Below are 16,441 nucleotides of genomic sequence, written 5' to 3' on the forward strand. Positions count from 1 at the left end.
ATCCATAACATAACCTTTAGGTATCTTAGGCATTTCATATCTAGGAAGGCTAGGTCTAATAGGTGTTTCAAGATTTTCAGTTTCAAGTGCTTCATCAGTTTCAATAATTTCATCAGTTCCAGATTGGTTTTCGGTGGCTACATATCCTTGCGGCGGCGGAACTTCTGATCTAGGTTAACCCCGAGGGTTTTTTGAATATTTGGGAATTTATAGGGCAAAGAGGGGGTGCAGGAGGCCACCGAGGTGGGCACAACCCACCTGGGCGCGCCTGGGCCCCCAGGCGCGCCCTGGTGGGTTGTGCCCCCCTCGGGGCACCCCCAGGTGCAGCTCTGGCCCATTGGTGGTCTTCTGGTCCATAAAAAATCCACAAAAAGTTTTGCGGTGTTTGGACTCCGTTTGATATTGATTTCCTGCGATGTAAAAAACATGCAAAAAACAGCAACTGGCACTTGGCACTATGTCAATAGGTTAGTAACAAAAATAATATAAAATGACTATAAAATGATTATAAAACATCCAAGAATGATAATATAGCAGCATGGAACAATAAAAAATTATAAATACGTTGGAGACGTATCATCTCCTCATCCATAACATAACCTTCAGGTATCTTAGGCATTTCATATCTAGGAGGACTAGGTCTAATAGGTGTTTCAAGATTTTCAGTTTCAAGTGCTTCATCAGTTTCAATAATTTCATCAGTTCCAGCAATTTCATTCACTTTAGCTCTAGCAAGTTGTTCATCAAGAAATTCACCTAGTGGCACATTATCATCAAGCAAGGTACTAGCATCATCATGAGTAGCATTCAGAGAAGTAGCATCATCAATAACTTGCAACAAATCAGGATTAATAGCATGTGGTGGTGTTGCAAGTCTACTCAAAATAGAAGGTGAATCAAGTGCAGAGCTAGATGACAATTCCTTACCTCCCCTCGTCTTAGAGGGAAAAATCTTAGTCTTGGTATCCTTCAGATTCTTCATAGTGATAAATAGATAATAATCTCAAGTGACTCAACAAATATAGCTATGCTCCCTGGCAACGGTGCCAGAGAAAGGTCTTGATAACCCACAAGTATAGGGGATCGCAACAGTTTTTGAGGGTAGAGTATTCAACCCAAATTTATAGATTCGACACAAGGGGGGCCAAAGAATATTTGCAAGTATTAGCAGCTGAGTTGTAAATTCAACCACACCCGGAGATTAATTATCTGCAACAAAATGATCAGTAGCACAATAATATAATAGATTTTGATAGTAGTAGTGACAGCAATAGTAACGATAACAGTGGTAGCAATGATTTTGTAGCAAGTGAAATAGTAACAGCAGCGGTAATAACTTAGCAAGAACAATATGTAGGAAATTCGTAGGCATTGGATCGGTAGATTCGTTGAATGATATTCATCATATAACAGTCATAACCTAGGGCTATACAAAACTAGCTCCAGTTTATAAATATAATGTAGGCATGTATTCCGTAAATAGTCATATGTGCTTATGGAAAGAACTTGCATGACATCTTTCGTCCTACCCTCCCGTGGTAGCGGGGTCCATAAGGAAACTAAGTGATATTAAGGTCTCCTTTTAATAGGGAACAGGAACAAAACATTAGCACACAGTGAATACATGAACTCCTCAAACTACGGTCATCACCGGAAAGTATCCCGACTATTGTCACTCCGGGGTTTACCGATCATTACACGTAAGGTGAATATGACTTGCAAGATCGGATCTAGGACATAGATATAATGGTGAAAACATAAACGATTCAGATCTGAAATCATGGCACCCGGCCCCAAAGTGACAAGCATTAAGCATGGGAAAGTCATAACAACAACAATCTCAGAACATAGTGGATACTAGGGATCAAACCCTACCAAAACTAACTCGATTACATGATGAATCTCATCCAACTCCTCACCGACCAGCGAGCCTACATAGGAATTACTCACTCCCGGTGGGGAGCATCATGGAATTGGCGATGAAGGAGGGTTGGTGATGACGAAGATCGAAGATCCCCCTCTCCGGAGCCCCAAGCGGACTCCAGATCTGGCCTCCCGATGAAGAACAGGAGGTGGCGGCGGCTCCGTATCGTGAACCGCAATGAAACTTCATCCCCGATTTTTTTCTCCAAATATGGGATTTTATAGAGTTGGAATCAGGGTCTGCGGGGCCACCAGGTGAGCACAACCCACCTGGGCGCGCCTGGAGGGGGGGCGCCCGGGTGGGTTGTGCTCACCCTGTGGCCCCCCTCCGGTGGTTCTTGGCTCCAGTATTTTTCTTTTTTTCTGAAATAACTCTCCAAAAAATTTCATTCCAATCCGAGAACTTTTATTTCTGCACAAAAACAACACCACGATAGTTCTGCTGAAAACAACATCAGTCCGGGTTAGTTTCATTCAAATCATGCAAATTAGAGTCCAAAACAAGAGGAAAAGCGTTAGGAAAAGTAGATACGACGGAGACTTATCAGCGGGCTAGGTAGATAACAATTGGATCCTTTGCCCCACTATATAGATGGGGTCTTCTTCCCCAAGAAGAACCACCTCTTTCCCCCTAAGCTCCATTGTTGCCCTAAGCTCAATTTTTGCCCGATCTCTCTACATAGCCATCAAAACTTGTTGATCTTCTAGGGTTTGGAGGACAGGGCCCGATCTACACTTCCACCGAGAGATATTTGATTCCCTCCACTAATCCTTTGCGGATCTTGTTCTCTTGGGTGTTTGTGCACCTTATGGAAGAGCACCTTGGAGCCGTGAAGCTTCGTGGTGGTGGTGGGAGCCTCGAATTAAGTTGTGGAGAGAGCCCCAACCTTGTTTGTAAAGGTTTGGTTTCCGCCTTCAAGGACATTGCTAGTGGATTCACGGCATCTTGCATTGTGCGAGTATGTGAGGAGAAAATGTTGACCCTAGTGGCTTCTTGGGCAGCATTGTGCCTCCACACCGCTCCAATGGAGACATACCACCGCAAAAAGGAGGGGACTTCGATAACACATCCTCGTCTTCATCGTCTTCACTTGCAGTTGCTTCTTACATTTACTTTGTGCAAGCTTATGTTGTGTTTGTAACTTGTGCTTGCTTGTGAGCTTGTTGTTGTGCTTGTCATATAGGTTGTCTACCTAGTTGCATCTAGACAACCTATTTTGTTGTTAACCTAATTTGATTAAAAGAGCTAAAAATTGGTAGTTTCCTACTCACCCCCCTCTAGTCAACCATATCGATCTTTTCACCCCTGTTGTGCCTATGTGGCTCGCCTGCGATGCAAGGTGATGTAGGATGGCTGATTTTTATACCGAAACTAACGAGTTACGTGAGAAGTCGTGAACTCGGCTCGTTTAACTTGGTCTATAAACGATCTTAAAATAAAGCTTGTCTTGACTCATTAGTCTTCGAGTTCGAGTCGATTCGAGCCGAGTCATGAGCTACTTTTTTAACTTTCACCGACCTCAGTGTCAGCACCTCACCGCAGTTGGGCGTTGCTGAGCCAGGTTTTTTAGAAACGTAAGAAGAAGGCGGGAGAACATAGTGTTGTTGCAGTACGTACCAGCTGCGGCCGTAAAGTCTCTTTCCTCCTCCACAAGAAAAGACCTCAAGCTTTCCTCCTCCTCCCATCGGCCTCGCTGTCGGTCCGTCCCATCTTCGATGGACTTTGGGCCATGGAGATGCGGAGGGCCTTGCCCCCCCCCCCCCCCCCCCGCTGACGGGAGGGACCCTTTTCTTGTTTTTGTTAGGTTCAACGTCATGATTGGGGCCGTGTGCCGGCGGCGATGTCCCTCAATAGGAATAATATCTCTTACGTTCTATCCTCGCCCCGATGGTGCGTCGAGTGTCGCTGGAGGGTGTGTGGAGTTGTGTCTCTGTCGGATCTTACGGGATTCGGTCGGTGTTAGTCATTGGTGGATCTGTTTGGATCCATTCTTCGTCCGCCTTCGTTTTGGTGATTATAGATTTGACCCTTCCGGTCTACATCTTTCTTCATGGGCGATGGTTGTTGCTCTGGTGCGCTGGTCTTACGGGCCTTAGCATGACGAATTCCTGACTGTCTACTAGAACAAGGTTTGCCCGGCTCCAACAAGGGAGGGGCGATGATGGCAGCACACCTTCGGCTCACTCCAGTGCTTATAGTCATTGCTAGGTGGACCACGGACCTGGAACTAATTTTTATTTTTTGTGGTGTTTGTTATAGTGCCATGATTGAAGATGAATTGATCGTAAGTTTTTCTGAAAAAAAAAACATAGTGGCTAAGTGGAATTCGACTAGTGGGTCAAATTTGTTTTTTCTTTTGCGGGTCATTTGTGGCTTGTGTGGGCCGAGGGCCGTGCGTGAGTGTGAGTGTCGTGTGTGTAACGAGCTGTCCGGCATGAGAAAATTATACAGTATGGAATGAAATAGTTCTCCCCTTCTCTCTCTCGTGCTCTGCTTTCCCCTTCTTCCTCCTCGACCTTCTTCTTCTCCAAGTCGCCACAAACCCCAGTCCCCAATCCTAGGGTTCATCCCCAAGGCAAAAGTCCCCGGATCCATGGCACACTCGACCGTTTCCGGCGGCCCCGACGCCCTAATCGGCCCTCACGCCGGCGCCGCCGCCACCCCGCCCTCCTCTGCTGCCTCTGACTGGGCGCTAATCAACAATAGGGCGCACATCTCCGGCGACCGGAACGCGACCACTGCTGTGTGCCGTACGAGGGAGGGCCAGCCCGTGGAGGTGTCCTTCTGGATCGCCGACCCGCCGTCCGTCTCCCATTTCTCCGTCCACTGTCCGGGCATCGACGACTCTGACCTCTGCTCCGACGCCCCGCCGTACATCATCTGCGCCGAGGCTGCCTTCCTGCTCTTCTGCGTCACCATCGACGAGTCCGTCCACCACTTTGTCTATTCCGCCCGTGGAATCCCCGCCGGGAAGCCCTCTTTGCACCTCCTCCCGGGCCCTTGCCCCAGGGTCGATGCCTTTGCATCCCAACAATTCGGTATCCTGCCTTGCGGCGACGAGCATTATGCAGTGGCCTTCCTTGATCATCAATGGGATTCTACCGATCAAGATTGGCATTATAGTGTCTACATTTTTTCCTCCGAGACAAAGGCATGGCGCAGAAGCAAGGATGCCCTGTTGCAATTGTCAGAGCCTGACAAGTTGTTGTTTGATATACATTCCAGCTCGAAGCAGATCGCAGTGGGAGCAAATTCACTGGGCTGGGTTGATCTCTTCCGTGGCATTGTCCTTGTTTGCAACTTGTTTGATGAATGTCCTGTCAGCAGATTCATCCCCTTCCCCACGTCGAGGGCCAGCATCACCGACGCCCCAGAGTACTTCGGCGATGTCGTGTGCTCGGGTGATCTGATCAAGTTCGTCTGCAGGATGAAGGGTAAAGGCTGGAGAGCCACTACTTGGGAGAGAAAGCTGTCTTGGGATGATTGGCAGCAACGATGCACCATCGATGTCAAAAACGTCTCGGTTGACCAGAGTTTCTCTGCTCTCTTACCTGAATTATTGGACGAGGAGACCAAGCAGCTGAATCTGAAGAAACTGTCATTCTTGGTCCCCACTCTGAGTGTGCATGACGACAATCTTCTTTACATGATGGCCAAGGTGGTTGATGGAGACGGCACACCCTTGGTCATCGTTGTCGACATGGACCGGGCGGTACTGGAGGCACTGGTCCCAGTTTATACCAAGCCATCCTATACCATTACTATGTACTCTCCATGTGCTTTGCCCAAGTACCACCTCAACAACAAAGATAATGCAGGGGAAGGCATCGATAATCCAGTGGACAAGGGTTCCAACACTCAAGAGAATCCACAGAAAAAGAGGAAGAAGAAAAGTGGGAAGAAGAAGAAGCAGTTGCACGTTCCAGATCGCCAGCCAAAATCATATGTCCTCTGTTTTCTTGGCTGCATACTCATAGTCATCATCGTAAAAGTGTTATGGCCTAGGTTATCACTGTTGGTTTGAAACCAGATGCTCTCCAAGCACTAGGGTGTGTTCTTTTTGTATTAGGATGCCTATCTTATCTACTGATGTGATTTACCCAGCAATATATGTTATATTTGCAATTCCTGGTCAGTTAAACATGCTTAGGATCGAGAACGTACTTTTCAGTATTATTGTTGGCACTAGGTATTGTCATTGGACTCTTTTGCGTGCTAACATTGAATTCTGTCATCTCTTTTAAATGTAATTCAGTATCCTAACTCTTGCCCGCAAACATCATGGCAAACGAAAGCATATTCTCGCTGCATGTAAAAAGGTTCTGGAATGAATGCTGAATGATGGTTGATTTCAGCTGTGGTTAACACGTGAGCCTGATGCTGGTGCTGCTGTTGCTGCTAACAGTTTCTTGCATTTATGTATGAAAATACTCGTGACAGGTTTTGAGGTCTTTTTGATGCACCAGGTTTGCTCTAGAACCTGAAGGTGCATCTGAATTTTTTTTGTTCAGGACAAGAGATGCACTTTTAGTTCTTCTGCAAACGATTGAGTTTTGCTTGCAATTAATATGTCCAGGACAGAAGATGGCAATTTTTTGTGTCTGCTGCAAGTTGACCGTTTAATGTTGACATTTTTTTATACACGTGTAGCCACAGATGGTCCAAACTAGCGGTGATGCACAGCCATAGAGTCATGGTCCAAACCGTATACAGCACCCACATGCCATGACCATCGTCACTCCACCACCGAAGCAAATGTTTGAGGTCTTATTACCCTTGCTGAATTCTGAAACCTTCCACGTCTATATATTAACTTTTCTTGTTACTCTAGTATTTGAATTAGTAAGGTACAACAGCTATTGGCTGCATTAGTTGATCCATCTAATATAGAATTGATGCTTTATGTTGCCCCTCATTCCCCCCTATTTTGATCACATAATTAAGTTGAAATTCTTCTTGGGTGTATTTTTCCAAACTGACATAATAAATTCAAGCTAAGGACTACACTTGCTGATATGAGAATTATAAGTTATGCATAAAAAGTTCTTGTGGTCTTTTTTCCATTGAATCATCTCAGATGCCTGTTCATTGCTTTGATTTCAAATGATGTTGTACATCCCTTGTCTTGAATGAATGATAAGAGGGCTAGCTTGGTATCGAGCTTAGATAAATGCTCCTTTCTACTCCCTCCGTCTCATAATGTAAGACGTTTTTTTACACTACACTAGTGTAAAAAAATGTCTTACATTATGAGACGGAGGGAGTAGAAGAAGTGAATATTAGAATATGACCATCTCTTTCTTAATGATGTGTGCCTTGTATTTCCATTTTGCTTTCTAAAATATCAATTCCGGGAAGAAAAGGAAAGCATGATAATTATTCTTTTATGAGTTTACATTACATATCTTCAAGGTCCTATTTTTTGCTTGGTACGTGTAGTCATTATGCTTGGGCTCATGACCATGATTAATCTATAGCATGGTTTAGGGTGACCTATTTAACATAATAGTGCTATATGTTTGCATTTCTTGAACTGTCAGTAGGAACCTATATGCCGCCAAATATTTGTTATGTGCCCTAAGGAAGTTTTTAGACAGTCAATTGCTTTCGTCTCATCTGAGTCTGATTATAATGCAGTCTGACTTCACATGACTAATTGTTTTTCAGGGTGAATTGAGTTCAGATCTTTGAGCAAAGGATTGTGATTTTGTAGCTGCAATCACGGCCATGGTGCGCTCCCAGTCTTCACCATCTGCTTTCAATCACGTCGCCCTCGGCTCGGCGGGCTCCGTCCTCTCTTTGGGCAAATCGTCGCGGAATTGACAGGTCTTTGTGCCTCCTCCTTCGGCTCAGACTTCAGGGGAGTCTCGCGGTTCCTCCACTCCTGCTATCTCTCATGTTAGAGTGAAACGTCCATCCAACCATGGTCAGTTTTGGGGTCTACATGACACTTCCAGGCCGTACTTTTTGTATCAAATCTTTCAAGTAGATGATGTGACGATGCCTGTTATTAGGTGGTTTCTTCTGCCAAATAAATTTACTAATTTGTTCTTTTTGGATGGATGGTGAAATAACAACATGCATGCTCTCGATTCAGTATTTTGTTCTCTCAAGTTATTGAAAAGAAAGGGCAAGAGGGAAATAATTCTGCTGTTTGTATGTACTGTGTGTGCGCTTTCTTCACGTTTAGGTCCAAATGTTTAATTTAGAAATAAAATATCCAAATTGTATGTTTTTCAAGGATTTTTGTTTGTTCATTGAATGGTCTACTTCTAAACTGTTTGATTTTAAATGGTGGTGTTGTTGTTCACGTAGTGGGTTTGTTCATGATACAAATGGGGAATAACTGAACATCATTTCTGTAGTGAATATGCCGGAACTGTCATGATTATAAGGATTTCCCTTCTTTTCCCTTGCTGATGTAAATTGTGTGTTTTTATCCTTTTTTTCAAGCTAGCATCTGCAACAAGTTTCTTATTTCAGCAAGGTCAGGCACACGTTCAGGTTCTATTTTTGCTAGGTCAAATAGGATTTACTTACATTAAATGCAGTATGATGATGTCCTATAATTTTACAGAGTGAACCAAAGTTCATTTAGTTCAAAACTTCAAATATGAAGGATTTCATCCATTCTGCTTCCATTGCGCAGCATGAAGAGCGCACGCAGAGTGCAGGTCATCAGAACTGACCTGCAGCGGCAACGTCACCGTCGTTCTTTTACCCACCTTCCGTGTTCCTCTCCTGTCCGATCTTACGGCCTGCTGCACTCCCTCTGTGCCTATGTCCATGCCTCCATTGACATTCTAATAATTAAGCACCATGAATATGGTGCGAATATAGCAGCCATGAGGAAGATTGATTGCATCAAATAGTGATTTGTGATAAAATGATGATGTGCTAGATGCAATCAGTGGATATTTGTTATCATGGGTCGTAGCAGTGAGGCTGAATTCTGGTGTGAAAGTTTCGGTTCTTGTTTTTTTTGCAGCCATTTGAAGCGGTGAGACAGGAGGCCATGGCTCTGGCGTATGAGGATTCCTTTTAATGCAGGGTTCAGTGTTGAAACTGTTGAGTACAAGAACATAGCTTCACTGGGTCAGGACAAAGTATGAGTTGCTGCAATGCGCTGTATACCGTATTTTCAGTTTTTTCCTTGCCTTAAATCTACCTACTAATTGTCCCATTTCATTGTAGTTAATACGTTGTGCTTGCAAGAAGCCGAGAACAGATCACACCTCTCACTACTTCTTGATTCATCTGTATGTTACAACATGGCAATGGCTTAGGAGACATTAGATATGCCTTCTTGGCTCGGGGGCGTCACGGGCGGCTCACACCTCAGCCTTCTTTGATGGCGGTGGCGGATTGGCATGAACATGGGTGAGGGGATCTTGGTGGGGAGCGGGGCGGTTGGTGGAAACTTCTCCTTGGTGGTCCATGGGGAAGTACATTGTGACAGAGAGAGGCATCCATGGCAAAGGTGAGGTTTGCATCATCTGGTTTTAAAGGAGAGGGCTCCAGCAAGAAATATCCTGCTACGGCGAGAAACCAAGCAGGAAGAGAGGGTCTGGCGGAAAAATGGTAGGGTGCATCATGGGGTGGGATTATCGTTTTGGGAGCGTGTGCTGGAGATAACATGGCGGATAGTCCGGACAACCATATTTCTCCCACATATGGGATGGATTTGGGGGAGCCCGGATTTTCTAGATGGTTGAATTTTGGAGAGCCTGTTAGGCGCATGTTAGATGTCCCAACTCGCGCAGTATGAAGGAGAAATGAGCTTCGACCTGGAAACGACCTTAATTATTTATTTGATTTATTTATATGCATACATTATAGCCCGTAGCCACGCCCGAGCGTTCTACTAGTAAATGGATTGGTACTTTTGCCCATCCGTCCCACATTTTGCAACTCAGAGACCAATTTGTAGGCAGATTTTTTGCTTTTACAAAAAACCTACTATTTCTATTAATCAACCCGTAGTTTAGTTTTAAGTTAGATTTTCACTTTTTAAAAATATCCATGTCTTTTAAACCGTAACTCCAAAGTTAACATATTATATATGCATTTTGATTAGAAAAATATTTATAATCTGAATATGATGTTATTTTACCAGTTAACTATATTAAAAAAATTATTTAGGGTACAACCTTAATCGATAGCGCATGATCCGTCTGTATTTTTTTCATATCAGTGCCTATCCGGATTAGAAATGAACATCAGAGCAAAACTAGATTGGAGACAAAAGAAACCATATATAATAACACATGCACGCCTCATCAAAACCTCAAGAAAAAAAAGATTGCTCATTTATGGGGGAGGGAGAGAGAGAGAGATGTCTTAGCATTGACCATATTCAAATGCATTGTGATTGTGTGAGAAATGTGGCCACCGTCGACGAGGGTGAAAAGGAGAATAAGCGAAAACAAAAATGAGATGCCATGTGCTGAAATAAAGGCGGTAGACCTACTGGGGTCTTAAGTCATGGTTATTGGGTTAGGGGCGTGTGGTGCTTTTTTTTTCTCCTATTACAACGCACAGGCTCTTTTGCTAGCGAGAAAACAAAGAAACCAAAGTGAAATAAATAAAAACCCAAAGAAAATCAATGAAAAACAAATAATAATAATAATAATAATAATAATAATAATAATAATAATAATATCTATAACAATATAAAAAGACCCAAAGGGGTAGATCCAATTAATCTCGGCCATCAAATCATGTCAATTCAACGACCTAGACTACTTCAATGTCGAGCGCTCAACACATTTAGCGTGCAGTTAATTTCATGCCAAATATACTGCTAATCACATAATAACACGTGAATAATATCCTACTTAATATCCGCATGCACTTATTATACTTCCAAATTAACGTGCATTGCACGTACACATTGACTAGTTATTAAAAGAAAACGAAAAAAGAAAGCATGTACATGTACTAAATGTCGGGCACTAGCACAAAGCTAGCGACATGGGCCAGGCTAACAAGTGTTACATTGGTTTTTCAAGTTTTGGATCTAGTTTTTCCACATTTAGAAAGTTTTTAGAAGATTTGTGATTGGTTTTTTGTTGTTCTCTTTTTTTCTGTTCTTTTCTATACTTTTTATTTCTCTAATTTTCTAGTATATTTTTGATTTTATTTTCACTATTCTTTTTAAATTCCCAAGGTATTCAACATTTTTTAGAGATGTTCTAGGTTTTTCTTCATAAAAGGTTCACAATTTTTATAAAATATATTAAAAAAATAAAATATTTATATTTTAGGAAATTTTAAAAAAATTAAAATATGTGAACACTTTGTATTTTTTAAATGTTCACAATTTTATTTTAACTTTTTAGAATAAATAATATCATTGTTTTTCGTAATTATGTTAAAAATCAGTTGAAACATAACATGAAAACGAACGAACCAATAGAAAACCACTCAAAAGCGAAATGACAACCGGACATACGCACGCACTCGCTACAACGTCCGAACTGGGTTGGCGTAGGAACGCACAAGCCTGTGCGTTTGCTGGACAATCTGTCGCAGTTAAAAGGAGTTTCATTGGACTGCAACAACTATGAAGCAACATACTGATGGGGAAAACTTATGAAGCTCAAATGATTTTATTCCAACTTGCTTAAGAACTAGAAGCAGCATATCAACTGCAGCACCGTTCCCTGTTCAAGAACAGGTTAAACACAGCTTAAACTGAACCTCATCCAACACTCGTTCCAGAACATTTTACATGCAGGGAAGCTGCTAGAATATGCTTTTGCTTGCCGCTACTTTTGCAGATAAGAGGGTAACATACTGACTATTACATTCCAGACAGATGAAAGAACACTTTTACAAAGATCGCAATCAATACGCAGCCAACAAAATACAGCAAATAGGGCTGTTCCAACCAGCAATCCGCAGCCTGTGCCTGCTTCTTCTTCTTCCTCCTCTTCCTCTGCACACGCCCTCCAGAGTTATTGGGGCTGGGTCTCGCTTGCGGCCATTTATCGGATTTATCCTTCTCAACTGGACTGCCAATGTCTGTTCAAAAAGGTATTATTTAACAAAGGGACATTCACATATAAAAGATGGGGAAATAAATGCACATAAACTTCGCAATGGAGCACTTCTTAAATCTTATTGGAGAGGGCCTTGGCCAGAGGTATAAAACTAGTACTAAGTAAATAACAATGGACAAAACAGATGGCTACAGGTAAATAGGTAATGTACATATATAAATGACACATGGGTCATCATAACTAAGATATGCAACTTGCCTCCCGTCTCAGACACCCAAACTTGTTAATTTCGAAAAGACCAAACTAGTGAAGCATTTCCTAAGCATGGGTGTATGTACAGTCAAAATGGTATGTTTATTCTCACTGCAGCAAAATTCTGTTTTTTGTTAATTAACATTCTACTACAAATCTATGTTATATAATAAAATTCCATGGTCCTATATCATGCTATTTGAGATATAAAGAAATAAGAGAAAATTACACATATTGCATATATATTTGAAACCCTTTCTTTGTAAACTTATAAAGTTTGACTTAGGTCAAAGCTAATATGCGGAGTAGATAAAAACGGATGGAGTAAATGTCAACAGTGTTTGTACTGAAACATACATTTCCTAAGCAAGCACACACAAGAACTGACAGACAACCAAGAGTACAAAAGTTCCGGTTTGAAACAAGAGTGCAAAAAATACAGTCCTATGTTGTTGCTAATTCACATGGCATGATGAAAAAAAGAATATAGTTACCATACGGCCATACCTGGTGTTATATTGAGGTAGTACTTGGGGAAGGTGCACGGACAGTACATCGTAACAGTGTATGACGGTTGGGTAGAAACCGGGACCAATGCCTCCAGAGCCGCACGTTTCATGTCAACAACGACTACCCAGGCTGTGTCGTCTTCCTCGTTCACCTTGCCCATCATGTAAAGGAGATCATCGTCGTCCACACTCAGGGTGGGGTAGTTAAGGAAATACAGGTTCTTAATTTCCAGCTGTTTGGTCTCATCATTCAAAAGCTCGGGCAACAATGACAAATAACTTGGGTCAACCGAGATTTCAGCAACATCAGCTGTGGAGCACCTGCCCCAATCATCCCAAGAGACCTTCCTGTTCCATGTGGTGGCCTTCCATGCTTTACCATTGGCCCTGCAATTCGGTTCATCGAATTTTATCTCGACAAACTTGATCAGATCATCGCAGCATGTTATATCGCAGAAGAATTCCGGCGCGTAGGAAGGATAACCATTCCTATCGGTGATGCAAGCCTTTACTTTAGGTAACGGTATGTATGTGATGACAGGACGATCGTCGAACAGGTTGCTAAGAAGAAGAATACCACGCAAGAGATCAACCCATCCCAATGAGCTTTCCCCGACAGTGATCTGCTTGGAGCTGGCATGTCTATCAAACAATAACTGATCAGACTTGGATAAGTAGAGCAAGGCCTCCTTACTTCTCTTCCATGTCTTTGTCTCGGAGGAGAAGATGTAGGCATAATAATGCCAGGCCTGGTCACTAGATTCCCACTGGTGATGAAGGAAGGCCACGGCATAGTGCTCGTTACCGCAAGGCAAGAGGCCAAATTGCTGGCTCATGAAGGCTTCGACCCTGGGTTTCGGGTCCGGGAGACGGTGCAGCGACGGCTTCCCTCTGGGGATTCCTCGAGCGGAGTAGACGAAGTGGTGAACGGAGTCATCGAGGGTGACGCAGAAGACGACGAAGGCTCCCTCGGCGCAAAGAAGGAAGGGCGGGGTGTCGGAGAAATCGTCGTCTTCCAGACCAGGGCAGTGGACGGAGAAGTAGGAGACGGCGGGCGGGTCGACGAGCCAGAAGGACACCGCGACGGCTTGGCCCTCCCTCGTGCGGCACAAGGCAGTGGTCGCGTTCCGTTGGTCGGAGATGCGCGCCGTCTTGTTGAGTAAGACCCAATCGGGATAGCCGGGGCGCAGGGAGGTGGAGTCGGCGGCGCGTGGGCCGATTATGGTGGAGGGACGGATGGAAACTGTGGAGATATCCATGGATCGACAAGAGGTTGATGCGGGGAATTTGCTCTGTTTTCCTTCTAGCGTCTGCGGGGGCGAACTTGACACGAAGGTCTGAAGCGGTGGGCGCTACTTTTTGTAAGCGGAGGCGGGGGAGACACCTACTCGGACCATGAATCTGATTTTCATCCGACTCGGACTCAAAATCTGCCTGCTATAGTGACCGCCCGTGTCCAGGGCTGCGCGGGGCTGCTCGACAAGGAGAGGCGCGGGGCGGCACGAGCTGGAGCCGGTCCGCGCGGCGGGCTGCCGAGGCGATGCGCGCCTGGGCGCCGTGCTCGCGCGATGGCGGTCGCGGTAGGACGCGGGCGGCCGGATGCCAGACGCGCGACGGCGTAATGCGGTTGGCCCAGGCTGGGCAGCGCGTGTGCGTGGTGCACAGGCGTGGTTCCGCAGGGATGCGCGCGGACGGCGCCCCCGGTGCGGATCTGCTGGGTGGCGGCCTTGTAGGTTCCGGTGGTGTCCGGCCTCCGGCAGCCCTGTGGGCGGGTGGTCGGCTGTTGCGGTCTCTGTGCCGTGCCAAGGGCTGATCTGCGCTAGGAGAGTTGGCGACGCGGTGGCTTGCAGTGACGGAGCCCGATCTGGGCTTTGTCGGGCCTGCGGCTAGATCTCGCTGCCGGGATGGTGGAGGTAATACCGTGGATGTTTGGTGGCTTCCTCCTTGAAGCGTGTCCACGTCCGGCCCCTTGGAGCAAGGCCGCCGTCCAGCCCGTTAGGCCAACTCCACCGCGCGACTCTATCTTGTTTGGATGCGTCTGTTTGGGGTAGAACAGACGAATAACGCGGCCCAACGCGCGGCTCTAAACGGACAAATATCTGGATTCTGTTCGTTTTCGACCCATCCCTGGCCCAAACTTGCGCCGAGTTTGGGGTGAAACGGACATTGCGCAGACGGGCTCGCCGCACGCACTTGTCCTCCCGTGGCCCGCCTGTTGGGGACACTAGCAGTCCCTTCGCTTCCAACGCCCCCACCCCCTCTCCCCGCCCCGGCCCCCGTCGGCGCCGCCGCTATTCTCCGGCCGCCTCCTCACTGTGCAAGCCACGGCCGTCCATACCAAACCACGTGTCGACATGGCCGCCAACACGCCCGCGCTTTCGCCGTAGTTTTGGCCGTCAATCGGAGGAGGTTTGGCCGTCGCTGTCGTAGCCGGTGGCAGAGGGGATATGACCGCCGGCGACGTACCACGGCGGCCGCAGCATCTTCCGACGAGAGCTCCAAAGCGGCCAGTAGCCGGCCGCCAACCACCCCTGCTGCGTCGAGGTGATCATCGCGGCCTCTTTGCCACCACGATCGCAAGGTGTTCGATACTTTGCCCACAAAGGTATGGACAGTGGAGATGAGTTTTTCTTTCACCACTTCATTTGTTCATCGGACGATTCGTCGTCGGATGATGAAGATCTTGTGGTGGCTGCACTGGTCGTTCACGACCACATTCAACGGCTTCTTCCTCGGTATAGGGGGTCACTCCCTGGCCGTGCTCCCAACCTGAACCGCAATAGGGAGAGAGGCCACGCCCTGCTCTATGTCGATTACTTTGCCAACACCCCGCTCTTCAAGCCGGATAAATTCCGTCGCCGTTTTTGAATGGCAAGGCATGTGTTCAATCATATCCGAGAGGGAGTGGTTGCTCATGACCCATACTTCGAGTGCAAGACGGATGCCCTTGGCAAGCTTGGATTCTCCTCTTACCAGAAATGCACCGCGGTCATCCGCATGCTTGCATATGCAATTCCAGGCGATCTGGTGGATGAGTATGTGCGTATGAGTGAGACAACATGTATGATGTCCATGTACAAGTTCTGTCAGGCTGTGATCGAGGTGTTTGCCCCGGAGTACTTGAGGCAGCCAACTGCCGCTGATACAGAGAGATTGTGGGCGACCAACGCAGCTAGAGGCTTTCCAGGCATGCTTGGCAGCATAGATTGTATGCACTGGGAGTGGAAGAACTGTCCATTTGCTTGGCAGGGCCAGTACAAGGGGCATGTCAAAGCATGCACCGTCATATTAGAAGCGGTGGCTTTGTAGGATCTTTGGATATGGCGTTCTTTCTTCGGCATGGCAGGTTCTCACAATGATATCAACGTGTTGCAGCGCTCTCCAATCTTCGCAAGGCTTGCAGAAGGCCACTCCCCCACCTATCAACTTTGAGATCAACGGCCACCAGTACAACAAGTGATACTATCTAGCTGATGGTATATACCCTCAGTGGTCAACTTTTGTGAAGACAATCTCAAACCCCCAAGGTGAGAAGAAAGAGATTTTCCCAAATGCAAGAGAGTGCTAGAAAGGATGTGGAACGTGCTTTTGGTGTGCTTCAATCCCGGTGGGGTATCGTTCGAAATCCTGCACTGTCATGGGATGAAAGGAAGCTTTGGTAGGTGATGACTGCTTGTGTGATCATGCACAACATGATCGTCGAGGACGAGCGTGATGAGAATTTCTTCGATCAAGGATTTGATTATCAAGGT

The 16,441-nt window shown here is 45.7% G+C and overlaps 1 protein-coding gene across 1 annotated transcript; it reads right to left on the minus strand.

Annotated features, from left to right (window-relative positions):
• Positions 1-11,381: 11,381 nt before the first annotated feature.
• LOC120976391 (uncharacterized) lies at positions 11,382-14,404 on the minus strand. Its single transcript, XM_040403312.3, has 2 exons — positions 12,688-14,404; positions 11,382-11,950 (listed from the first exon to the last, which is right to left on the minus strand). The coding sequence occupies exons 1-2, from the start codon at positions 13,946-13,948 to the stop codon at positions 11,730-11,732; spliced, it is 1,482 nt and encodes a 493-aa protein (XP_040259246.1). The 5' UTR covers positions 13,949-14,404; the 3' UTR covers positions 11,382-11,729.
• Positions 14,405-16,441: the final 2,037 nt, after the last annotated feature.

Source organism: Aegilops tauschii, chromosome 3 (assembly GCF_002575655.3).
Source record: "Aegilops tauschii subsp. strangulata cultivar AL8/78 chromosome 3, Aet v6.0, whole genome shotgun sequence".
Classification (NCBI taxonomy): Eukaryota; Viridiplantae; Streptophyta; class Magnoliopsida; order Poales; family Poaceae; genus Aegilops; species Aegilops tauschii.

Excerpts from the sequence above, each read along its gene's own strand:
- LOC120976391 (XM_040403312.3), bottom strand. The coding sequence starts at position 13,948 with ATGGATATCTCCACAGTTTCCATCCGTCCCTCCACCATAATCGGCCCA. Across the intron at positions 11,951-12,687 it reads CTACCTCAATATAACACCAG|ACATTGGCAGTCCAGTTGAG; the intron begins GTATGGCCGTAT and ends CTTTTTGAACAG.